This window comes from Embiotoca jacksoni, unplaced genomic scaffold (genome assembly GCF_022577435.1).
Source record: "Embiotoca jacksoni isolate LCO1_2020_lvr unplaced genomic scaffold, fEmbJac1.0.p SCAF_3, whole genome shotgun sequence".
Classification (NCBI taxonomy): Eukaryota; Metazoa; Chordata; class Actinopteri; family Embiotocidae; genus Embiotoca; species Embiotoca jacksoni.
This window is the reverse complement of record NW_027185381.1, coordinates 10,361,573-10,388,392: the sequence shown is the minus strand read 5'-3', so window position 1 is coordinate 10,388,392 and position 26,820 is coordinate 10,361,573. Positions and strand designations below refer to the sequence as shown.

The following is a 26,820-nucleotide window of genomic DNA, read 5'->3' as shown; positions in this document are numbered from 1 at the left end:
AAATGCTCATGCTCTGTAATCCCATGTTATGGTCTGAAATATGCATAATCACAGCTGACAGCCAGGTTGTGAATGATCATTTATATAAAACAGATTTTAGTTTAAATTTGTCAAAACATCTTTATATCAGTCTTTGAGATGTACCGTGGCATGACTACATATTATGTGACTCCTCATGGAGTCCTGACCCTGAGGCTGAGGAACTCATGACATACAGGATGGTGGGCGAGGGAATGAAAGAGAAGACATGAAGGAAGAAAACGGGATTGGTCATGGCAGGTTAGAAAGAAGGACATAATACCGGAGGGATTAGGAGAGACGAAAATTAAGATGATCCTGGAGAAACTGAGACGAGGTGAGAGGAAACAAGGTAGAGGTGAGGATGGCAGTCAGAAAGAGGAAGAAGAATAAGAAGAGGTATAGAAAATAAGGAGAGAGAAATGCAGGATAAGAGAAGAAGAGATCAAGAAGATGAGACAAGACAAGAAGAGAGACGAGGGGAGGAGATGTGTCTCTCCTCCAGCTCTCAGCCAAGGACCTTTTTGTCTTATCAGCTTGGATTACACACTGTAGCCTCAGAAAATCCATGTTCACACTCAGGTTTACACAGTTTGGGTGTTTGCTTTCTCTTCTCCTCCAAAACGTGTCACGATTGGAAGTGTTTTAAGTGCATCAACACACTCACAGTTGATTAGAAAAAAAAAATCTCTCCTTTCATAAGACCAAGCGCTTGATGAGAAGAGGAGATTTCATGTTGGAGCATCCTGGTGTGTAATCTGTGGTGTGTCTGTGACGGAGCAGGAGACTTCCAATATGAAAAGGATTTTTTGCAGATTAGAATAAAACCAAACACAGAGTAGTAAGCCCATTGTGAAGTCAAATTGATGTGCTGGATGTTGGAAAATGTGCATATCTGTGCAAAATGTCCTCCCCAGAAACCTTATTAAGAAAGATTGGATTTTCGTTTCTGGTTGGTTTAAAGTCCTGGTTATTTCCACAGCGGGAGAGCAGAGAAAACTAAATGATGTGCACTAAAATGTGTTGTTCTCCTCCATGTGTGTTTAAGCAGTTTGAAGAAAACCACAGAGGGAGAAGCAGACAACTAGCGAGGAAGAGGAGGAGAGAGAGGGGATTCGGGCTTCTCTGGTAAGTTGGAAACATTTCTGTCAGACTTTAAATCAATTTTTCATTCTTTCCTCGTCACATCTCCACGGATATTTCCTTTTCCAAAACAGTGAACTTCCGGCCTTTTGCAATCAGACGTTCTTGTTCTTCTCAAAGACACTTCCCCTCAGGCAGGATGTGAACACACACAGATGTCGAAACTGTTGACGTGCCTGGCAAGTGTCCCCAGTCTAAATATCTCCATCTATGATGCTGCCAGAGCACGAGTTTATTAATATTAACACTCTCTGTAGAGCTCACAAGTCCCTAACCGACCAGCCAACCTTTTCTACGGCTCTTTCTCTTTTAGTCTCTGTTGTGATGCCGGTTCTTTTGTCGGAGCTGTGAGGCAAAGGTCACAGCTTGCTTGACTGCCATTTGTCAACTGGCAAAGTGAGTTTTTGTTTTGGCATCCATTTTGGCAGCGAGGTTTGGCAGGGAGACACTGTTTCTAGTGTCCAAATGTCTTTTTGATGCATATGGTTGTCAAGGTAACACACCCTCTCATCCTCAGCCCACCGCTGTGACAGTGGGTGTCAATAGTTAGAAATCACAAAATAGCACTTGGAGCCTAAATTGTGCCGAGTGCCTCTCTCTTATTGCCTCATAATGTGTCATACTGGAGCGTGCAGAGGTGGAAAAGTTCCCTAATGGCAGATATAGAATTAAGAGCTGATGTGCTGGATGTTGGAAAATGTGCATATCTGTGCAAAATGTCCTCCCCAGAAACGCTATTAAGAAAGATTGGATTTTCGTTTCTGGTTGGTTTAAAGTCCTGGTTATTTCCACAGCGGGAGAGCAGAGAAAACTAAATGATGTGCACTAAAATGTGTTGTTCTCCTCCATGTGTGTTTAAGCAGTTTGAAGAAAACCACAGAGGGGGAAGCAGACAACTAGCTAGGAAGAGGAGAGAGAGGGGATTCGGGCTTCTCTGGTAAGTTGGAGACATTTCTTGTCAGATTTTTAAAAAAAAATTCATTCTTTCCTCGTCACATCTCCACGGATATTTCCTTTTCCAAAACAGTGTGAACTTTCGGCCTTTCACGATCAGACGTTCTTGTTCTTCTCAAAGACATTTCCCCTCAGGCAGGATGTGAACACACACAGATGTCGAGACTGTTGATGTGCCTGGCAAGTGTCCCCAGTCTAAATATCTCCATCTATGATGCTGCCAGAGCATGAGTTTATTAATATTAACACTCTCTGTAGAGCTCACAAGTCCCTAACCGGCCCACCCAACCTTTTCTACGGCTCTTTCTCTTTCAGTCTCTGTTGTGATGCCGGTTCTTTTGTCGGAGCTGTGAGGCAAAAGTCACAGCTTGCTTGACTGCCATTTATCAACTGGCGAAGTGAGTTTTTGTTTTGGCATCCATTTTAGCAGCGAGGTTTGGCAGGGAGACACTGTTTCTAATGTACAAATGTCTTTTTGATGCATATGGTTGTCAAGGTAACACACCCTCTCATCCTCGCCCACCGCTGTGACAGTGGGCGTCAATAGTTAGAAATCACAAAATAGCACTTGGAGCCTAAATTGTGCCGAGTGCCTCTCTCTTATTAACTGATAATGCATCATACTGGAGCTTGCAGAGGTGGAAAACTTCCCTAATGGCAGATATAGAATTAAGAGCTGAAGTAGCTCCCCAAAGCAGGAGGTCTCAGGATGCATTAGAGCCCAGAGAATTGACTCTCAGCTCACGCGGGTTTTTTTTTTAAAATGACCCTCAATAACCTTTGGCTCATCCCCTCATTCTGCCGTGCTGAAAGTGTGCCTGTGATTCAGCAGGGAGTTGATCTAATGCTCTGTAAGTGGAGGTGACATGGTGTGATGTGTGTCCACCGCCCAGTCAAGTGTGAACGAAAAGGATCCCACCTCGGCCTTGCAGCTCGCCGTGCCGGGCGGGGAGGCTGCACGCACAGCTGAGTGGAGAGTTAAGGGACTCTGACGGCTTGGAGCTCATCTGCCTCTGCAGTTGGGTGCTATGGTTGTTTTATTTTTGGTGGTGGGGAGGGGAGAGAGGGAGGGAGGGGGGGGGGGGCTCACTCTCTCCCAGTTTATCCATTTATGTGCCTATTTCAATCTTTCTCTTTGCCTCTGCCTCCCTGTCAGTCTGTTCGTCTCCGGGTCTCTCATTCTTTCCGTTTCCACCCTTGTCATCGCACCGTGACAGTCGCTTGTTGTTGTGAATGTGAGCTGCAGGCCGGGGAGGCTGAGTCTACAGTGTTCAATGGCCGAGTCATAGAGGGCCACACTTAGGAGCTGCAGACTAAAATTGCGGTTTGAAACTCAGTGAGGCGTGAAGCATCTATTGTGAGCCTCAGCATTCAGGTTGCAGGCCCTTCAATAGAAGGCCGCCGAGGTTTCTGTTTACCGCCGTGCTGCTGTCTTTCACCAGTGTCCCTCACGTGGCCGTCAGGGAGCGGGGTATTATTTTTCGTGTTTTGTGATGGGTGGTTGGGAAAAAGCTGTGCCTCCTCTTCGATAACTCTGAATGTGTATTGTTTTGAGTCTAAATCTTTGAGATAGAATTGCATAATCTGATCTTTTCTTATATAGAGCAATCAGGAATGTAGAATTATACTTTCAAGTTTTGACCTCACTACCACACATTAGATTTAACTATGAGGTTGAGGTGCTGTTTTAAGAGCGTTTGATTGTGTTGACGCTCACAATGTGTTCATTTTGCATATGAACAAGCAGAATACTTTTTGTTCAGTCATCATCAACATGCAGAAAACACAACCAAGGAGTTATATAGCCAGAGTTTTCCAAATCAGCCCCCTGACCTCGCTACAGCTAATCATGTGTTTCACTTGCTAACGACCAGACTGAAGGCAAAAAAAAAAAACAAGCATGAAGTGCAGATGGCTGTAGCGCAGGCCTGGCAGAGCAACAGGGAAGATACCAACGGTCAATTTCCCCTTGGGGATTAATAAAGTAACTACCTACCTACCTACCTTAATGTCTGTAGTTCATATAATCCAGCCAGTCATTTTCTGCAGAGGATTTCCAACCAAACATTAAAGATGATGAGACGTTACAAAGAGAAAACAAATGGTTTGGGCTCTTTTTTCTTTAGCTTTGACTGTTTGAAGCATTTGAATGTGCTCACAAGTAACTGCTGAGATACAGAAATGTATATAGCAACATTGCTACAAAAGACAATTCCCAAAATGGACTGTAGTTAGGACAAACTAATGCAATACAATGACCTCGACATCACAGGAACAATGGGCAAACATGTGGAAAAGATTGCATGAAACTGGAGTTCCAAGTTTTTTTTGCCATGTTACATCCTGTCCCGACAAGAATAGGTAGAAAAAGACCTACAACTTCTACTCACTTCACCTGATGTGAATGTAATCGACCTTTAACCTCACCTTGCACTTTAACCTCACAGTTATAGTTGTTTTCAAATTCAGTGTTCACGACTACAGAGGCCAGAAAAAAATGTCATGGTGCTGATACTGCATTTATAGCACTTACAGTGACAGGATAAATATTTCAGGTTTTTCATGAATGCCAGTGCACATGAACAGAGTTGTCGTGTACTATGAATGCAAGGGCAGTTTTCTTGCATGTGGTTAGAAAGCAGTGCTTTTACACGGCAGCCGTTCTGAGATCATACGAGTCGAAGGATTCCTGCATCCACAGAGGGGCCCCTGGGCTTCTCCCAGCACTTGTCGGTTCACATGAACGCATCAAGATATCTCTAAGGTGTCTCTTTGATGGGAGCCTGACAATTCTCTGATGGTGCTCAGTGTCAACACTCTTGTTGGTGTATGTTATTCGAGAAAGAGGCAGTGTGTGTTTCTCAGTGTCTCTGCGGTTGTATGAGATGCAGAGACAGACAGGGACAAGCAGGGAGATACAGCCAGTGTCAGTGAGAAGGACATGAATAAACAACTAGATGAAAAGACGGATACAAAGACAGGGAGAGACAGAAAGAGGCTGAGCGATAAAGAAAGAGGTTGGTGAGGCCCGTCCTGAGGGGCTCTCCTTTTGCCCATCTTGCAGGGTTGTGGAGAAAGTTGGCTTCACGCACAACTGACTCACAAACTGTTCAGCGGACAGCCTGGAGAGTCTGCTCTATATCTGGCGTTTCATCTCCAACTTTATTCTCCCTGACTCCCCTCTCCTTTCACCTGCGCAACCTTCCTCGAGGCCTCGTTCTACCTTCACTGCCCGTCCTCTCGGTGCAATTATCTGGTCCGGCCTTATGAAATGAAAAGTTGTAGTTTATCTGGGAAATGCTTCTTGGACACAGCCGGGGAAGCTGCTGTCCCCTGAACCCAGTCTTTATGCTAATCGCCTGCAGCTTCCTATTCAGCGTACAGAGAGGAGATATTAATAGTAATAATCTTCTTATGTTCTCTAACTCTTTGACAGCTAAAAAAAAAACCCAACTTTCCCAAAATGTCAAACTATCCATGTAATGGAGTTTTTCGAAATGCTGTGCTGACTCCAAAAATCCTCAAGCAGCTGCATTTGAGCTAAAGAAAAACAAGACATTAAGGCCTGACAGAATGGATATAGATGTATAGATTTTTTTTTTTTTTAAATGATGAATATGTGTCCACTCCAATTTAGTACTTTGATTCCTTATTTAGACAGCGAGAAAGCAGTAGGGAAAATTCTCGACCAGTAGGTTATGATGGCCACATGTGGTTTCAATACATTATTGACTCCGCATGATTAGAGGTCTTTGTATTCATCTTTCTTTATTTGAAAAGCCTGCAGATCCTCCTTCACGCTGTGGCTGATGTCCAAAGGTCTGTTCTGTCCGATTCAGAGTATTGATGTGGCTTCAGGAATGAGAAGATTGTCTTCACACCGTCCTGAGCTGGTGGGATCTATCTGTTTGGAATGGCCTCTAAGAAACCACAATGATTTATGTGGCTGCTGGGTGTGGGTCCTGGTTCAAGGCCAAGTCTATCTTTTCATCACGATAAACAGGCTGCTCCTTGGGTGTTATGGTGGAATACAAATGCCTGAATTTAGATGTAACTCCTCGCTCACCGGCATCTCAGCCAATTCTAATGAGAAATCTCTCTGTACCTGCTGAGGAAGAGGGCGAGAGTAAAGGAATGAGTAAGTATGAAACGTGCTTGGTAAATCACATCACGTCTCCATCTACCAATATTATATTTTTTCCTGTTTATTTTAGTTTATCGGTTCATTTAACAGTGACATTGCACATTAGTAAACATTAATGTGAACACAGAGTGAGACAAGAGGCTATTTTTCATCTGTAGTCCCAGGACAGATCTTACAAAGTCTTTCTTAAAAGAAAATGGCTTGATGTATTCTGATAGATGAAATGAAGCCACACTATTGTTATTATCGCTTGAAACAATGGAGTTACAGTACCAGGTATGAACCTCACATCAGCGTCTCAGTTAGAAGTTCTACAGGAAAATTCGGCCTCTGCACCAGCAACAGTCGTGGCCAAAGGTGTGATATTGTCCGTCCATGCCATTCTCGTGAGCGTTATCTCAAGAACACCCTGGGGATTCTCTTTTCAAATGTCTTTCATACATTCACTTGGACTCAAGGATGAACCGATTCGATTTTGGAGGTGAAAGATTACTGCTGTCTCACAAAACACATTTATGGTCATAACTGAAGAATGAATGCGCTAATTATGACAAGATGATCAGACAAGATGATGAAGTGATGACATTGTTCATCCACAAGGTCAAAGGTCAACTTCACCGTGACGTCATAATTTTCTGCATAAACACTTTTCTATCCATTATTCAACACTACAACTTAGGAACAGAAGTGGAGATTGTGACCATATTTTACATTTTGTAGCTTCTTTGCAGCAGTATCCATATTTAAAGCACTGTAGCCTGTCATGGCTACAACTTTGTTATCTATCAAGATCAGTTTTATTGACCAAATTCCTTTAAATATCTTATCTATATATTAAAAAATGGTTGTAAACTGTAGCTCAGCTGTTTGGCAGAGGAATGCAACCGAAAGGTGGTAATTCTAGTGATGTATTTTAATTAAAAACGAAATATCTGTTTTGGAGCTTAATAATACATTGCCTGTAAAAAACACAAGCATGGATGCCTCACACCCACCACATCCAACTGATAAAGTGCTATATTGTCAATGCAAAGAATTTGTGACACTCATGCAACCAACTATGCAACCAGACTAACTTCTGCAGTTCCCTTCATGGTGAACACACGCAATCGTACGGTAGATTTTGCAGAGATGCAATCTGCCAGAATAAATAAAAACACCTGTTTAAATGTACAAAGCTTTTGATATCATTACAGATACTAAAATTATAATATGGGTATGGTTTATAAGTTAAGTCTCGAGGTCTTGGAACTCAAAACTAGTCATAAAAACATATTAAAGGTTGTTATTAAAAAAAATATTATTTTGGCACAGAGGAAGAGTCTGTTAGACCAAGTATTGAAAACTGTCAAGTATCGAATGCTGGCATTAAATGTCTGATTAAATCTCAAATAAAACGTTACTTTACACAGGGAAGTTCATGCATCTCTTCCCTGTGTATCAACAACATTTAACACAGAATAATTTTGGTTTAATTATTTAAACAAGCAAAAAAAATATAATTTGACTGTATTGCTTTTGTGTATAGTGGATTACAAAGCCCTGATAATAAATGACTGTAAGTGTACACTTGTGTTAAAAACACACTGTTTAATATACGCTACACATAGGTGCCCATGTAAACCTTTTATACATTCTTGGTGTGTAGATGGAGGCAGGTGAGGTGGTTCCTGCAGAGACACTGTACCGTATCATTATCTGCTATGGCAGTAATTCATTTTTCTGTCATGTTCAACCCTGAGGGCTTAAACAAGCTGAAACACCTCTGGTCTCCTTCCCCGGAAGCAAGTCACACGCATCATGTCCAATAGCGCTGTTCGACCTCCAGTATCAGCCTTTTTCTGAGTGATCGACACTGTCAGAAAAACCCCAGGAGTTCCAGGAAAGCCTCACCCAGCCATTATCCAACACACACTCAGCAGACACTTCTCCTGCATTAGTGGCCATTTTCATCCCGTCAAAAGGCAGACAGGACAGGGGCTGTTAGCGGAAGCCGGGTGGACTGTTAGTGTTAAATGAGAGCAATGTTTCTTCCGGAATCATCATCTGACAAATGAGGGCTGATGGAGCAGTTTTTGTCGGGGCTTTTATTTCTGATAGGGCCATGGATGGAGCAATGTTTGTCTGAGCTGCAACGCCCTCTGGGCAAACCACAGAACCCATTCGAAACCCACTCAAAGTCTCCAAATGATGGATGTAATAGAGAAAATGTAGAAGCAATAACATCAGGAAACTTCCTTATTTTGTGGTTTGAATTTCTGGTCTGTTTCCACGCTAAAAGTTCTGCAAAACATAACGGGGCTTCCTGTATAAGAAAGCTAAGTCCTTCATTAGCATCATTAATACTCATTAGCTAACATTGCCATCATCCACACCCATGAGACAGATAGCAACATGTTCACACTAAGCCTTGGTAAGGTGCCAACAGTCACCGTCAGTCACTCACCACCAGGGGCTTTTCGGTGTATTCTTTAATCTTCAAAACTCTCTTTAATTTCACAAAATCCAACCCTTCAAATAAAACGGGGTCATCCAATTACTTGCTGACAAAAAATACTTCCATCCGCTTCAGGGAGATGTTATCTTTCCCCTGTTATTTCATTTTTGTTTTCAGCCTCAGAACTTAATTAGATCAAATTCCATCTAAAGACTTTGGACGGGGAATTTAAAATAAAAATACACAGCACCGCTCCTCAATTCAAATGCAGTCAGAGGAGTTTACTCAGTGCTATCTTTGATGAATTGTTCGCTTCCCCCTGAGTTGTTTGTCGAGTTTAGCATATGAAAACCTGACTCCTGAAATAGAGTGGCCATAGCTCAAGCCAGTGTAATCAAAGCTCATTGAGACTTGGCTCAAAGTGAATGTTTGGCAGCAGACACAAATTATTGTTGCTTTCAGCAACGTTTCTGCATGTGTTGTGGTCTATTTTGCTGAATCATGTGTCTTATGTAGATTATATTGTGTGTGATTTAATATTTATACACTGACTAGTTTGAAAAATGAGATGTTTGTGCATGTATAGAGTAAATATCGTAAATATTAAACCAAAGCAGTGCTGAAACTAGTGCAAAATGTAACTTTTGAAAACAACAGCATCGGTGAAAGTCAATAAAGGACAATATTGAATTCATTAACAAAAACTGAATGACAAATGAGGTAGTTCAACAACAACTACTATTACTATTACTCTTTCTGTATTCATAGAGTGAATAATAAAAAAGTGGTGGAAATACCTCACTCAAAAAGTGTCATTACAATTTAATGCTTCAATTATTAGTTGAGATTATCAGTGAGTCCTCTGAATGTTATTCCATTATAATTTTGCTACCGAATGAATCACTCAAGGGTATTTATTGATCTAATATGTAAATGTAAACTTAACTCAAAGATCTTTTGTTTGAGGGAGGAAAAAAACAACAATCTATTTTCCATTTTTCAGAGCAGGTTCAGCATCTTGGAAGGGTTAACTCCTGATTGTGTCTTTCAATAAAAAAAAAAAAGACCATGATTTGATTTTCTCACACTTTGAAAGGACTATTGTTTGTGTCCTCTACGTCTGAAATTGGATGGTGAGTCCTTTTTGAGAGAGCAGTGGAGGGGAAATGATTTGTATTCACCTGCTGTATCTGAATAGAGCTGTGGAGGGGCTGAGAGGAGGGAGGGGGGGGGGGGTTGTTACATAGAGCTTCCTTTATGTGATAATGGATTGCTCTGACATTCACACACATTGTGCTCTGGTGTGTCTATCAGTCAATACTGGAACTTGTTGGATGAATGGTAATTTTTTTTAACAGATTCCATTAAAGTGCCATTTTGCATTAGTTAGTTGCATTATAGTTATAAGTTATGTATTACGTGTCTCTTTTATGTCAAAGCACCATGGTGAACGTGTGGCACCTCATAGCCCATGCAACATATGTGTCTTATCAGCATCCACTCCTGCAAATGAATTCCTTTTTCTAATTTTCTTTCTTTCTTTTTTACATAACTGCACTCCCTTTTATTGGCCCGGCTGGACAACTGGATTCTTCTGTCAGCTGCACAAAAGAGACAAAGTGAAACCGGGGACAGGCAGTAATGAGCAACTCCTCTTACGGTGTTACATATAGACCGGCCGCAGTGTGGGGAAGCCTTCTGGGGACAATGGAGGGTTTTGAGAGGTCTGGAGCCCTCTGAAGCCCTTCTTTGATTGAGTTTCCTGGCACTGGGCTCCAGTGTTGGGGATGATTTTGGAGTGGGAGCTGAGGGTGCGGGGAGGGGGTGAAGACCCTCCTCTGCACTGACCTTTCTTAGACACAGGTGGGGTGGAGGGGGAGGAGGAGGAGGGACACGGCAGGAGAGGCCTATTGTGGCGCTGTGTGAATGCAGAGGTGCCACTCGATAACACTAGAACTCTCTGCCTCCGTCCACCTGCCACGGATTTTCTCACAGCTCACTTACTTTGCTCACTTTTAAATTACATGTTCTGGTAACACGCAGTGGTAACAAATCGTTTGAGCGCAGGCAGTGTTCTCGCTTCATGGTGGATTTTGATGGACAACTTGCTCTCTTGCCAGCAGATTGGCTCAGGGGAAGGCAAAGACAGTCACTTGGTCGTTCCTGGTGGTCAATCCACTGCTTCTGTCTAGACCAAAAAAATAAATGATAAACTATTGGATGGATTGCCATGAAATTTTGTACAGATATCCATCGTTGCCCGGGAATAAATCCTAATGACGTTGGTGATCCTCTGACTTTTCCCTTTTTGTACAACCATCTCAAAAAGTTTGAGACGCAACCTCATCCAGTGACATTTATATGACCAGAGTTACTGTCCTTTGGGTTTATTGCTAATTAGCAAATGTAAACATCTTAACATGTATATACCTCCTAAACATCAGTGTGTTAGCGTTTAGCTCAGAGGACAGCTTCACAGTGCCACAATGTAGACTCTTTTTGTTTTGGATGTCTTTATATTATTACTGGTACCTTCCTAGAAATATAGATATAGCTGGATACTGAACTTTGATACTTTTGTGGCAATGACCAAATCGCTTCTGTACTATGTAGAATCTAAACATGCTTCATCATTCAGTAACAAATATGGATACCTTCTCTACATCCACACCAACACATTTTCATTTTATTACAAATACATTTTGCTCCAGGAGCAATTGTCATCCATAAGTTGTAGCCTCCCGTGACACCGTCCATGTTAGGCGTTTAGGGGATATCTGGCAATTGTAGCTACAGAAAACAACCGAAGCTACACTCTGCCCCTCTAAAGGGCATGAAAACTAAGGATTTGTACCATAATGTATAGTGGATTCTGAAAATGGATTTTATGAAATTGGTATCGCAAAAAGTATCAGTCAGGAAGCAATATCAAAGTCAAGGTATTGGTACCAGTATGCAAAATTTTGAACGAGACCCAGCCCTGGACATAACATGTCTACAAGGTTTTTGATTTATTTTAATATCAGCTCTGTTTAGTCTGTTTAGTCTATGTGTACTGAAATGGCCACAGTATAGAGAATGTATTCAGTAAGAATGGGCCTCGCTGCCTCTGTCCACCTGCTACTTTCTCACTTTTAAATGACATGTTCTGGCAACAAGCAGTGCTAACAGATTGTTCCAGCTCCCAGTCAGTGTTCACGCTTTGTTATCTGATGTTGTCGGCACATTTTGCCCGACTCAATGGTACCACACAAAGTGCACACGGCTCTAAATGACCAATCGCTCCCTGCTTGCCTACATACTGTATCAGCACAATTCAAAATTCCACCACAGGAGTGGTTATTATACAGTAGTGCTTTTCTAGAAAGGCCTGGTCGCATCCACTGTTGACTCACAGCAATCATATGTAGACACTGTTTCTTTGTGTCATCCTGGCTGACATGGCCCACAGGAATTTATTTGCTACAAAACATCACAGCTTCCAGTTTTTTGTGAGTCAGGGGTGAGCGTTTCCTACACTGTCTGTCTCACACAGACTCTCATTGTGGCCACCTTAAGCTGAACGTAAACTCCACATATTGGCCCCCTCTTGAGAGACCCTTGACATATGGAGTAAGCCATCCAGTGTGGACACGGTAGCAAACCGAGATTCTAATCATACCTCTTTTATTGAGCTCTGAGGAGGTCGAGCGTATTTTTTTTTTAGTGCCGAGCAGATGTCAAGCGTACAGTTTCTTTCCAAGGTTGCTCCTGAGTTGACAAATGGGTCTGGGCTTCTTTGTCTCATTTTTTTTTTCTTCCCATATGTCTGTGTTTGATGAGAGAGTTGACATTTTGTCGGCATGTAGATCTAAGAGCAATAGGGGAGTGCCATGGATACAGAGATTATTCTCAGAGTGCAATTTTGAGTGGCTCTGCCCTGCTGAAAAGTGTATAGAGAGTCCCTATATTTAGTTAGCAAACATTTCACACATTTGCTTAACAATGAGGATCAAGGATTTTATTGCATAACTTTTATAATAGTATTTGTCTCTGATTCCACGTATGCGTGGAGGTTTCTATCTGCCATCTCAGGATTTGCTTGTCTTCCCACCGGAGATTGGTTTTATGTTGATTACTTTTCTCAAAGCTGTTGTGTTTCTGTAGCTAAAGTGTGTCTGGTGATATTGTATGCCGAGGATTTTCAGAGCCCTTTTAGCTATTCAAGAAGCCAGTCGGCATGCATCCCTCCCACTCTCCTGCATTCGCTCACGACAATGAACGTCTGCTCAGCATATGAATGGCCTCACCCATAACACTCTCGGGAAAGCATACTCAAGCTCTATCTATGACGTCCTGTACTCACCCAGTGTGAAAGCACATAAACAAGGAGGATGCATATGCGAATGGCCATAAATGAGTATGAATACAAATACAAACATGCACAAGCAGGAAGGTTTGGGGATATTGAGTCATATTCTTTTAAGAAGTAATTGCAGTGTAGGGATTAGCTACTAAATAAAGGTCAAGTTCAGATACACAGTTGCTCTTTCAGTCTTGAGCTGCTTTGCCTCTTGATCTAATTTTAATTGGTGCTTTTTAAAAGTGCCACCACTCGCATAATTCTCCAGTAATGAGCCTTTGCACAAGTCAGGTGTCAGACAAGAGTACAAATGCACTTTAGGGACTTACCTTTTTGCAGCCTTGCTTAAATTGCTACTTTATTAACTAACAAGTTATGTTTTTTTGCGACATTGTGAAGCAGAAAAAATATTCAAAGACCCCTAATTTGCCACCAGCAATTATCCTAAGGAGAAAGCGAGTGCTTCATACACCAATATCAATCATGAGAGGCCTCTCAGAGGGAATGATGGCATAATATGAGGACACGACCTCCCAACTATATGTCATATTTAGCTTGCCTGCTATGATAAGATGAAAGCAAACACCTTGGTTCCCTTCAGGTTGAGCAAGCAGATCTTTCCTCCTTAACACCACCATCCCATCTAGCGGTGCTGCTTCCATCTGCATGCTAAAGAGGAGCCCTCTCTCAGAAGTGCCGGTGCCGGCAGTGATTAGCATTTGGGCAGAGGGGACAGAGAGCGGATCCCGGAGTGTTTTTGGCGTGCATAGGGAGGAAGCTTTGTGAATGTCAATGTGCAATGCTCTGAAAGGAGGTGGACTAAACAAATTGTCGGACATGTTGCATTAGTAGCAGATGCCAATTAGAATTAAGAGTTGTTTAATATTGATAGCCGGGGGAGGTTTGGAAACATAGCTGCGAATCCTTAAAGGTGTATTCCACGTATTTAAAATACAGTTGTAGCATTTCAATGAGGTTAGGTAAAAGTAGCTTCACAGTTTCTGAGAGCAGTAAAATTCAGTGCAGCAAAAGTGAAAATATAAAGATGCGATTTAGATTTAAAAACCCTAGAGCCTACACTTCCCATAATGCAATCTTATAGGTATTTTTCACGAAACTATTCCTGCCTGCTAAAGGCTTCCTGTTTAGGATTTGTCATCTACAAGCCCAAACTGGAGTTTAAGCTTGCAATGTGTAAGACTAGTGGAGTGCACCTCATGAGTGAGGGTTTATTATCAGTAATGGACAGACAAAAGCTAAGATTTACAAGTAATGTGGATGAGATTTCTACGTATTAAACCCACTGTAGTTCACGGCGAGTTGAAAGAGGAGGTGGAGGCAAACAACATATTTACTGTGAAGCAGATGAATGAAGACCTTTTATTGTCTGACATTGTACAGTGGAGATGAAAGGGTCCGGCGTGTTTTTGAGCTGCACCGTCTCCCTGAACAACAGGACCCCAATTCATATGGTAACCATACCAATTATTTGCATACGACCCCCCAATTATTAAAGCTAATGAGAAGATTATGGGAAATGTACGCCGAAGCCGGCATGCGGAATTTCCATTGTGATCCTGTAGCTGCTAATAAGAGGCCTGTGAGAGGTATTAGTCAAAGCCACTGAACATTGAACCTCATACATCATGTCTATAATTCATATCACAGCTTGTGCCTGTCCAACACATTAGCTTTGCATCCATAGCTCGTGGAAGCAAAGTAATCAAGGAAGGCTGTTAAATGTAGCAAATCTAATATTCCTCTCTGTTTTTGGTTCATTTTGCCTGCAGAACAGTATTTATCAAAGTCATAATAACCTTAATTTAACCTTCTGTGTCTGTGACTTTCTCAACTTTGATAACCCAATGAAGGACTGTCTCACTATCTTCCATTGTAAAGCTTTTCTAAGCAGCATCACACTCCCCCTTAGATGTTTAATGGCACAAAGAAATGCATGGCAGCCCCAGGCGTGAATAGCTAGTGAGAGCACCCGGCAGCTTCCGAAAAATAAACTCTTCCAACCGTATCCATGTGATCATCACCACCTTCCTGAGTATGGAGCCATTCTCATCATTACAGCTCCGCATTCAGTCGTCTGTAGGGGATCCCTGCTGCTCCATTAAAGCCATACCAGGGCTCACAAACCCCTGATTGCATGAGCCATCAACAGCTCTGATTATGGGAGTTAATTAGGGTGCTTGGAATGAGAGAAAGACTCGTCTTTCATCATAGATGTTAAAACTGTACAGTACTGATGCAATAGCTGTGGTTCTGTCAGGGTTGCAGTGTTGCATCACCAGTGTTTGGAACAGACAATGGCAATATCTTTGTCAGTGGTTAGCATAAAGCCTATGATGTAGTATTATCTGTTGCCGTAGGGGGAATTCAGCTGGTATTTCTCCCTGCTGACTGCTATTCATTTACACTGTGGTCTGCTTCCATTCTCAGTCCTCTCACCCCTGTCAGCTCCATCTGTGTGCTCAGACATGTCCTGACCCTCACGTTCTGCGGACAGCCTGCATCAATGTGCCTTATCCTATGTGTGTACGTGTGTGTGTGTGTGTGTGTGGCTGCATGTACTGCATCTCTGACATGTGCACAAAACCAATTAGTTTTGGGATGGTGAAGTAGCTGGCCACGGGAAAATGACAATGGAGTAATTGAAGAGGCTGGCTGAATGAGAGGCCAGAGAGCTCAATGCAGCTTTTACAGAGACGAGTGTTTTCTCCGCTGACAAAATGAAAAGCAAGTCCTGAGTGAAGGTAGTCTTGTATGTAGTTCTAGACGTTTGTTAACATTACATCCTTTCACCTAGATGACATACATTTTTACTGAAGAAACACAACATTTTAAGTTGTTTTGATGTATTTAAATGTTCTGCCAGTGATTTCTTTTCATTTCTAAACTGCAAAAAAAAAAATCAATTCTAAACTTGTCTGGCTTGTATGATCCATCACTAAACAATAATTACTTATTATTTTTTTTGTCTAAATTGAATTATTATTGAAATTCATTACATTACCATACAGATTTGATGGTCATTGTGATGGATAAGTCATGCAAGTTGTAAATACATATCACATCTACTGGAAATGCATGGAAACAATGGCTGCTAGAAACATTTGGAAAATTCCATAAAAAAATTTAAAGATTCTCCTGCATGCATTTAAAAATCTACATCTAAATATAATTGCAAAATATGCATGACAAAAGTTTAAAGCTGCCATAATCAATATACTTACTTCCTACAATATAATAGCAATGGATCAAAGGGGTTGCTTGTAGTAACAAATGCACCCAGTTATCATCTGAGTCAACAGTTCCCCCCAGTTTTATGGAGCATTTTAGCATCTATCAGCTCATTGTTTTGGTTTTAAAACCCCCAACTTTGCTCTTGGTTTGTTCTTGGCACTGTCACGCCGTTATTTGTAGCACAAAAATTCTAAAAAAGACACAACATGCTAACTACTCATTTGTGCTTACAACTTGTTTCCACTGCCTTGTAGTTACTTCATACCACTTAATGCATAACACTTACTGAAACTGATCTGGTCTTGAGAGCCCTACAGTTGTCATCATGAGGCAGTGCTGTGAGTAATTATTGTATTGAGTTGTGAGACAGTAGGCTAGTTTATCATCCTCTCAGCCTTATCTTTTGGGAAAAAAAACTCCTCACTGGAAGTGTCCTTACCAACCTGTTGTGTTTCTTTCTCTGAGATCATTTCCCCATTCGATTTTATCAGCCCTCTGACAGCCTTTGGCACGGCACTGCAAACAGTGCTGCGGTTTTATCTAGGCCTCAGCAGGGGAGCTTTATTGACTTTGACTTTCCCTGTTCTGTCAGGACAGGATGCATAGGAGGATTCAACAATACAGATATATTTTTCTGATAATGCTTCTTCTTGAAGTATTATATATTTTAATGCGAAATCATTTTCTTCTTTAAGATGTAGGACTAAAGGAGGTAGGTACCACCAGAAGTGGTAAAGTGAAGGTTTTAAAACATGAATACTCCACTAATTAATTTGAATAGCGAGTACAGTCTGGATATTTTCCCTAACTTTTATTCCTACTGGTGTTTTCAGGCCCTGGTGGTTGGTTCATCATCTTAAGAGCCCCACTTGAATTTCCACTGTCGTCCTACTGTGAGGGATGTGAGGGGTTGGCCCCGTACCACTGCAGCTCACAGGGATAATTATAGCACACACACTCAAATGAATACAAGCACACACATCTACAATATGCACACAAAGATACACACATGCTGACCGGCTGGAGCTGAGCTGCTACACCTCATTAAATTGGGAAATGAATCCTGGATGAAGCCCTGGCTCCATTCCAGATAAAATCTCCAGGCTTTTGGGGATTCTCCATAAAATGTATAATTAACACATTTATTCTCTTGCTGTCACAGGCAGTCTTTAAAAAAAAAAAAAAAAAAATATTATTTCACGTGACTGTTCACTTTCGGTTACTAATAACCAAAAATGGATTTTGCATGAATGACATCTGATCATAAATTTCGAACACATAGGGAATTGAAAATAAATACTGAAGGAAAGAGTGTGTACAGGTTCAGCAGCCCTGCCTGCAGCCTGCAAATGAGCTTGATGAAATGACCCCCTGGATCTTTTCATGCCAAATCCCAAGCCAGTGCTGCCTGCTGGTGTACAGAGCAGTGTGATTGATTGCCCTGGGCAAATAATACAGGCCCTCCCAAGAGAGGTGTAGTTGAAGCTGGGGGCAGCAGACGTTAGCCTTGGTCTCTTCCCATGCTACCAGACACCGGCTCTGGGGCCAGGTACTGAATCATGACTGTAGGGCAGCACTAACAAATACATCAGTTCCCCAAGGAGTACCAGGCCAGGACCAGGTCTGACTGGCTGGCTTTCTAGCCTGTGGTCCCAGACACGGCTTCCACCACCTCATCTACCGCCGTGACCCACTCCACACCGAAAGGCAGGAGAGCAACACGTGTAGCTTCTACTTTAAAGGATTCTGTTTGATTCTTTCACAGAGTAATCAGCATTAATATCCCAAATTTGATAGTGCCCTTTTGTGATAATGCAACAAATGAGTCTGCCTGAGCTCTAAATTGAGCTGTGACATTTTAATTCTGTGCCAGCGGATGCCTTGGGTAAGACAGGCAGGAATGCAAGATAAAAACAGGTCAGGCTGCAGTTTTTAAAAGACAGAAAGTGACTCCTCCTCAGTTCAGTTTCTTCATTCTTTCTGCTCATTATTTTAGAGCTGTGCTTGCAATCATACAAAATACTGATTATTTCTTAGTGACAGCACTGAATTATGCAGAGGAATATGAATTAAACTGAGTAAAATAATTTTGACTTTAAGCTTATTATCATTCTCTAAATCTTGGGCCAAACTATGCTTTTGATTACCTTAATATTTCAACATTTGCATTTTTCTTACGATACTCTTTTAGTTATGTCTCAAAATATAATTGTGTTTGGATGGCGGTGTGATGTGGCAACAACGAGCTACCTGTCAACAAGTGAAAAATTTGCAGTGTTATCTAAAGTAAATACATTTTATTTTACTGTCTCGTCACCTTCTAGCACTCGTGTTGTGATGGAGGCGTCATTAGATTATATTATGTAACAAAAGAAAATTCTCACTTAACAGTTAACCAATGGCCTTTTAGCCTTTCACTAATTTGTTCAAACGTGCAAACAAGGCACCCCGGCTCAACCTGAAATCCCTGTTGAATTGGTACCATCTGTCCCCATTGAACAGCGATATCTAATATATCCCACTGCAACAGTCTCATGTAAGAACGATGGTTCAGTGGCTGAAATCTGACCTCATTGCAGATCAGTTTGCTGCTGGCTCAATCAGTCACTCAGTCAATCAAACTGATAAAGCTGAGAGTAAAATGGAAAGTAAAGTGTGTGTCCCCTTGTCTTGTCCCTTGGCATGTCATCTGCCAGCTGATGAGATCGATATGGCAGCGAAGCCTAATGGCATCGCAGCCGCGACAGTGATTAGCCCAGCAAAACGAGCCCACGTGGGCCCCGTCGGTCCCTATTGGAATGCACTAGATCAAAAAGATAGCTTCCAGCAAACTGCAGAGCATGGCAACTAACATCGATCTGTGGCCAGAGCTGTATGAGTCTGTCTCGCTCATTCTCTCTTTCTCTCTCTTTCATCCGCTGATGAACACAGAACAGAACAAACTCAGTATTATGATTGATGGCTGCAGTAACTGGATGTGCTATTCGACCCAGTAATCTCTGCTCCTGCCTCTCTCCTCTTATTTCTGACGCTCTCTCGATGTGATTTGTCTTTCCCTCTCTGTAGTTGTGGATGTGCACGTGTCCTCCGACGGTGTGACTGAGCAGAGAGGCGGGGCGTCGCTGTGTTTGGGTGCGGACCTTTGCGTCACACACTGATGATGGCGAGGAGGAGGATGGACGCAGCGCTGCTGGTGCTGTTCCTGGGACACCTCGTCACTGCGCTGGAGGTCCCACTAGACCGTAAGGCAACACACCACACACCGTGCAACATGTTAAAATCCAGGGAATGTCTCAGTTATATTTAGTCAAAACATGAGTTGATTAATCCATTCAACTATTCTGTCAATTTGTTTGATAACCAATTAAGTAAATACTGAAAAGTAAATACGTTTTGTTTTGGACTGTTAGTCAGACAAAACATGTGATTTGAGCACTTTACCAATGGTTAATTTTTTCACAGTTTTTTTTTTTTTATAGAAAGAGCAACTGACTGAGAAAATAATTGGCAGATAAACTGGTAAAGAAATAAAATAATAATTTTCAGCCCCAGTAGCTTTGTAGCCTTAACCTCATGTATCATCATGTAGTTTCCCTTTTTATTTCCTTTCTGTCGCTTTAAATTTGGAAACATCATTATGTTTCACACCGACTGATAATGTCACATTTATGGCTGCACCTAACAAGAATTACTGATTAATCTGCCAAATGTTTCTCTATTAATTTATTAATAGTTTTGTCTGTGAATCTCAGAAAACAGAAAAAAACATGCTTATTGTAAATTCTTAACGCTAAAAATGACATTTACAAATGTCTGTTTATGTCTCATAGGACCAGTCTAAAACCTGAAGATATTCAGTCTTACGATCACATACGGCAAATAAAAACATCAAACACTCCCATCTGACAAGGTGGACCTTGTGAATTTTTGGTATTATCACTTGAAAATTGGCTCAAAAAGTTATTAACATAGTGGCTGATTAATTTGCTAAATCAGTTGACTGACTTTTTCAGCTCTAACTGCATTTATTCTACTAATCTGTGTATATTTATCTATAGATCTATAGGACCACTGTTTTTTAGAGGAAACTCATTTTTTCCTTGGTTTTGTAAGGTGAACACTGTTAGATGCAGTGACCTCATTTTGACCGATGAGGAAACAGAGTGTGTCAGACAGACTTTCAGTTCGTCAGCCTGATGTGTCTGTGGCAGCAGATATTCTACATATTGTACTGGTTTTAAGTGCTGACCACTGGAAGTTTGCATTTCTCAGTGGGGAACAGGCCTTGTCCAAGCCTTGCTGTGAAGTCGAAATAATGCAGAAAGCTCTTTTTCATCTCTGATGTCTGGTTCTCTCTACTGTCACAATTTTGTTTTCTTGTTGCTGATTCTTGGGGAAAAACTAAAGTTCTGGAAGGATGTAAGTCTTAAACGAGCATGAATTCGCTGACCAGATTGTGCTTGCAGTTTTTTGTTGTTGTGCATTGAGTTTTATTTTATTTCGCTATTTATTATATTTTTGTGTTATATATATATATATCTGTTTAATGTTATAAGATGCTGAGTGTGATGTGGATTGGACTTGGCGTTTTGCATGCATTGATTCCTTTGTTTGCTGTTTTTTGATCTGTGTTTCTGCAGTGGTAAAACATTTTCCATACAGCAATATTGCAAACAGCATGAGTTCTTATGTCATTCGTTTTGTCATAGTCCATTAGTTATCTCCCCAGCACTGACAGGTATACATTAAGCATCGGATCATTGCAATAAAGGGAAACGTACCTGAGCGGTCTTTTTGTCTGCTGCACATGTTGTGAGAGCTTTTTGTGCCTGTCAGCAAACAGCTGTGTGGTTTCTTTCAGTGTGGTAAGTCTGTATGCGATTGGTAATGGCTGCTTGTGTGGTCAATATAGCAGCAGAAAAAGAGTTATGGAGAAAAAGGTCATGATGAAATATCACCCTCTTTCTGATCGCCTTCAGTGCCGCAGCCGCCGACCATAACTCACCAATCCCCGAAGGATTTCATCATCGACCCACGAGAGAACATTATCATCCACTGTGACGCCAAGGGGAAGCCACATCCCAGGTAGGAATCAATGAACTGTGATTTAGCATTTATGATGCTGTTAGACAAAGACAAGATACCCCAAGTGTGAATGCATCCACCACCTGTCAAAACTCAGTAAAGAGTTTCAGCTGACAGTTTTTTTGGGAGTTAAGTCTAAAAAATGAGTTAAAGTTCTGTGTTTTTTTTCTTTTTTTTTTCTTTTCAAACTCTAAACCTCCCACAACCGGCCGATGGGTTTGAAAGTTACATTTTCTTGCAAAAATTACACCACTCCAGCCAGAAAAAAAATGTTAATTATAATTCAAATATCATTGAAATAATTAAATTTCATCAAAATCACTTCATCCTACCCCTAAAACCAAACAAAAACATCCAGATTCCGTAAAAAGGCCAAATTGTGTCCTCCTCTGCTCTGCTGGGAAGCCTTGAATGAGTCGACTGAGACCAACATGACAAAAAAATTAACGAATTTTCAACTGAACTGCAGGCTGGTGCAGAGAGATTTAGAGATGTTGCAAAAATGAAAATACTTAAATATGTATTGCAAGTTGAGCCCTCACACTTATGGCCATTTGCAAAAATATTGTATATGTAGATCCCATCTTATTTCATTAGGTTTAAAATAAGTTATTTAAGAATTTGTATTTCTTCTTTAATGATTTATGAGAATACAAAAGTGTTATACTTCACATAAGACATTTTCGAGGTCTCCCCACTTCTAGCCATGATGGTGCAGTTTCCACAGAGGTGTAAGACTTTCTGGTGCAGTGAAAAATGAGCCCACAGTGAAGAAAAATGTGACAGGAAAAAAAACTACCAGAAACCAGTTGGAGTTCAGAGGGTTAAAATAATAACATTATATTTTTTCCCTGACGTGCTGCCCTTGCCACAGGCTGATTTTAGCGCCTGCTTTTGAATGCCTCAAAATAGTGGAACGCCTAATTGATTTACTGGCATCAACATTGCCTGTACACACACATTTGAACTTTTACATTTGCAAAGAACCTTCATGACCAAACACATTTCTTGGCCCTTAACCTTCACTTTACCTGAAAACCAGTGTTAACACCTTTTTAAAGAAGTGAAGTCCGGCAAATACACCAAATATTTGGAAATGCTTGCTAAAAGAACTTGTTGAAAAACACGTGTATAATATTAAATATTCATGACTAAGTAACCATCAATAGTCAATGAAAAGGAAGAAAAACACATTATTTGTCAAAGTTTTAGGAAAATTCAGACATAAAATTTTGTGTTCATGTTTATGACTGCTACTAAGTAGCTGATTTAATTTTTACATTTTTGTAAATTTCCTTTATTAGATTTAAATACAGTTATAGGATTATCATAACACAATTTGTAGTCAGCGAATACTCACCACATTGTTATGACACTGGTTGGCTTTTTCCTCAGTTTCTCCTGGACAAGAAATGGGACGCACTTTGACACTGAAAACGACCCTAACGTGAACATGAGGTCCCACTCTGGAACTCTGGTGGTGGATATCAGCAGAGAGAAAGCCGAGCATTACGAGGGAGTTTACCAGTGCACAGCAAGGAACAAACATGGAACTGCTGTTTCCAACAATGTAGTCGTGCGACAGTCCAGTAAGTGCAGTCTGGTTTATAGTTTCTTCTAAGTCACTTTTCTTTTCTTCCACTTCACTAATACCAGGCATATCTCGCATCATATGAAAATCAACTCCTTTCTTTTCTTTTTCTAACAATTAAGTCAAATTTTCCATCTTAAGAGCACTCCTGGAAGGTAAAGGTTGCATGTAGAAAGATGCATGTTTCGTTTTGCAGAACACAATAGCAGATAGAGCTGAACATCCCTGTGTATCTTCCCTGTAGAATATTGTAATTCAGTCAGGCATCATCCCTCTCATCTTGCCTCGTCGACTCTGTCATCACGTCAGCGACAGTCCATTAGCAGCCCAGATTTCGTGTTGAATCGTAACACTTCTCGTCCACTGACGTGCGTTTCCTTCTCCGACCAATCCAGGGTCCCCCTTGTGGTCGAAGGAGAGAGTCAAGCCAATCGTGGTTCAGGAAGGCGTTTCCTTGATGCTGCCGTGTCGACCCCCTGCTGGCCTACCTCCTCCCATCATTTTCTGGATGGACAATAGTGAGCCATTCAATTTCATGAATGTGTCCTGGTGGTAACATTATGTGTCTGCTGTCTTAGAATAAATATTTCAGTTAACATACGGTGATAGTTGTTTCACCCATTCACTACTTGTCTAATGTTGTATCATGTGTCTATTGAATGTATCTATTGAATGCTAAATGATCTCCTTTTATATAGCTTTATCACCTTAGTGGTCTCAAAGCACTTAACACTGTTTCCCATTGACACACACATTGACACACCAAAGGAGCTGCCATGCAAGGTGCTCCCTTGCCATCAGGAGCAATTCAGGGTTCAGTGTCTTGCCCAAGGACTTGAACCCAAACCTCTTTGACTGATGGACAACCATCTACCATCTGAGCCACAGACGGCTCGGTTTCTATTAATTTCTACAATTTAAATCACGATTATAAAGTCTGTAGACGTACGAAGTCAGTATGGCTGGTTAATTGATTCTTGTACTGTGCAGAAATGAATAGAAACTGATGGCTGTCCTGAACAGCAGGAACATATTTTATTTGAAAGTTGTCAGCAAAAATGTGAATATTTAAGGTTGTTGAACCAAAATGTATAAACACACACTACCTAGTGCAACAGATTGGACCTTATGGTGTAGAATATTAGCATACACATATCATAGACACTTTGATTCACAGTTGACAGTTCATCCATTCAATGTACCATTTCAGTTGAACTTCTCTCAAACAGTCTCTGCATATTAATGTAACTGTTATGTAAATGTACTGTTTGTTTCAGACTTTCAGAGGCTGCCTCAAGGCAAGAGGGTGTCCCAGTCCCTGAACGGAGACCTATACTTCTCCAATGTTCGCAAAGAGGACTCCAGGAATGACTACATCTGCTACGCCCGCTTCCCCCACACGCAGACCATCCAGCAGAAACAGCCCATCACCGTCAGGGTCCTGAACCGTAAGTCGGACTTTGTGTGTGATACTGAAATCCACTGAAGGTGTAATGAGCAAGCATGACTGCGACGAACAGAGAGTGGCAGTGTTTATGTGTGATGTGTGTACATTGGAGGCAGTTCATTTACAGTGGCGTGGGCTAGCTTCATTGCGTAGGAGGAAAACGGCATTTCCTATCTCTGATCCCATCCTCAGAGACGCCAGCGGTCGTCATCCCACTGAAAAGACATATTGTCAGAGTTGTCAGGATTCTCTGTACTATCTGCCAGGCAGGCGTTCACTATCTCTTCTGTGAGACGTTCTGTACACACATTCTCCACCAGCAACAAAGAATGCTCTCATTCAGTCCAGCATTTGCAGTTGACATGACGACAGGCTGTTTCCACTACATTTTTATGACAATTATTCATCATCTCCGACATTTGAGTCATGTGAAGTTTTGTTCTGTTGGTTTTTTAATTTTGAACACTGTTTTGTTAAGTTGTGAAAGCATGTTTTTTTTGTTGTTGTTGTTGTCATGATGATTTCAACTTGTGGCGTGTGTGATCTTTCTGTTGTGTTACAGTGGATGCAATCAATGACACAGTGGCAGCTTTTTACAATGACACTGATTTATTTAGTGGTGAGTTTTGGCACCCTCTAGTGCTTATCCCCCCAATGTAGAGCTCTAAACTCTAGCTCTTACCCAGTAGCACTAACCCTTCAACCTAACAACCCTGAGGCTTCTTTCCAACTTCACTGGTTTATTTCGTGGTGAGAACTGGCACCCTCTAGTGTTTATCCCCAACATAGCGCTCGGTATTGTAGTTAACCCTCTAACCCTCAAACCCAAGATTCAAGTTGATTCCCCTGTCACTCCTGCTCTATCCAATCAAAACCCTTTTAATAACTCTTTACCTTCTCTTATGAACTGCCTCAATTATCATTGCATGATGATTTCTTTATAAACTGAACTGGTTCTGTAACTTCAACATGTAACATTTTGAAAATTAGAATGGAGCTTTGTTAAAGCTACATATCAATTAAATACAGATTTAAGTAATAATTTAAACTAACTTAGATTTAATCTTAATACGTGAAGAATAATGAATATGAACTTCTTAAAGACAAGGTTTTGTTTGTCTTTCCTCTTTCAAATGTGCGGCATCTATTTTACAATCTTTGTATTCTACCAATTTGCAAATCTCTCTCTCTCGCCAATCATTTTTATCTCACTTCTTTTCTCATTGCTTAAAATATTTATAAATTATTAGTTTAAAAAATGACTCTGTTGCCAGTTAAATTGCCGATTCAGTAGCAGAAAGCAGTTTTTCCATTTCTCTTTTTCTAAATTCAGTCAATTTTAGTCTTTGTTATTACGAGGGCAATTCATTTGCAATAAACACCCACAGTAAAACACAACATGGTGATCAAATTTACATCTAACTATAATATATGGGAGTTGGTCTGCAATTAAATTACTTTACGGTGATTTACAGACCAACAGAGGTTTGATTACCACACAGTGTACAGTGAAGGGTGGTTAGTGAGTATGATTTGAAAGGGATCTTCTCCCTGTTATGGTCTGATGGCAGAAGAGACGGTAATTGTGTGTGTGTGTGTGTAACCACAGAAGCCCCTGTGGATGAGAGGAGGCCAATCTTCCTCATCCCATCTGGCTCCTCCAGCTCCAAGATGGTGTTGAGAGGGCACATACTGGAGATGGAGTGCATCGCTGAAGGACTGTAAGTCAAAGAATCCAACATTACAGTCCTGAATGCCTCGAGTGCCCACCTGCTTGAGTGCCATCATCACTCTTTGTCTCTTTCCTTTTAATCCAGGCCGACCCCTGAGATTTTGTGGTCCAAAGTGAGCGGTGATCTCCCTGCCATGCGCACATCCTTCCTGCACTACAACAAGACCCTGCGCATTGTGAATGTGTCTGAATCGGACGCAGGAGATTACCGCTGCAAAGCCAGGAACCAGCTTGGCACCGTGCACCACACCATCCATGTGGCGGTCAAAGGTGTGTGATGAAAGGCTCAGTATCCCATCAGGCCATCCGCTGTGTGGCAGCACAGGCACTTCTTCTTTCTGCTTCTCCCTCTCCCTCCTACTCATAATTGATTTATGCACAGATGCCAACAGTGCAGCGTGTTCAGTGATTAATTCTCCAGCCTGCTGCTGCACTCTGTTCTACTTTCAGCTGCTCCATATTGGATCAGCGGCGCTCCTAGGAACCTTGTTCTAGCTCCAGGAGAAAACGGTGTGCTGACCTGCAGGGCCAGCGGCACACCCAAGCCCTCCATCAGCTGGGCTATGAACGGCATTCCCATAGAGAGTAAGTGCAACCTATTCCTCTGACTGAAACTCATGCTGCTTTAAAAATAGGTTTTCTTGAGTAGGTATATATATATATATTTTGCAGATG

At 41.4% G+C, this 26,820-nt stretch overlaps 1 protein-coding gene across 24 annotated transcripts in view; it reads left to right on the top strand.

Annotated features, from left to right (window-relative positions):
* Positions 1-26,820, top strand: part of LOC138206390 (neuronal cell adhesion molecule-like) — a 77,495-nt gene that overhangs the window by 31,484 nt on the left and 19,191 nt on the right. For 9 of the 24 annotated variants that reach the window (XM_069163066.1, XM_069163073.1, XM_069163058.1 and 6 more), the window contains exons 2-13: positions 1,070-1,146; positions 2,022-2,098; positions 19,357-19,532; positions 20,698-20,709; positions 21,270-21,375; positions 22,771-22,964; positions 23,362-23,484; positions 24,244-24,414; positions 24,976-25,032; positions 26,023-26,134; positions 26,231-26,415; positions 26,596-26,730. In XM_069163066.1, the coding sequence (XP_069019167.1) occupies positions 19,448-19,532; positions 20,698-20,709; positions 21,270-21,375; positions 22,771-22,964; positions 23,362-23,484; positions 24,244-24,414; positions 24,976-25,032; positions 26,023-26,134; positions 26,231-26,415; positions 26,596-26,730 (1,180 nt within the window). In that variant the 5' untranslated portion in view covers positions 1,070-1,146; positions 2,022-2,098; positions 19,357-19,447. Of the gene's footprint in view, positions 1-1,066; positions 1,147-2,021; positions 2,099-19,356; positions 19,533-20,697; positions 20,710-21,269; positions 21,376-22,770; positions 22,965-23,361; positions 23,485-24,243; positions 24,415-24,975; positions 25,033-26,022; positions 26,135-26,230; positions 26,416-26,595; positions 26,731-26,820 lie in introns of all 24 variants that reach the window. The other 15 variants (XM_069163074.1, XM_069163068.1, XM_069163059.1 and 12 more) reach the window with 5 other exon arrangements.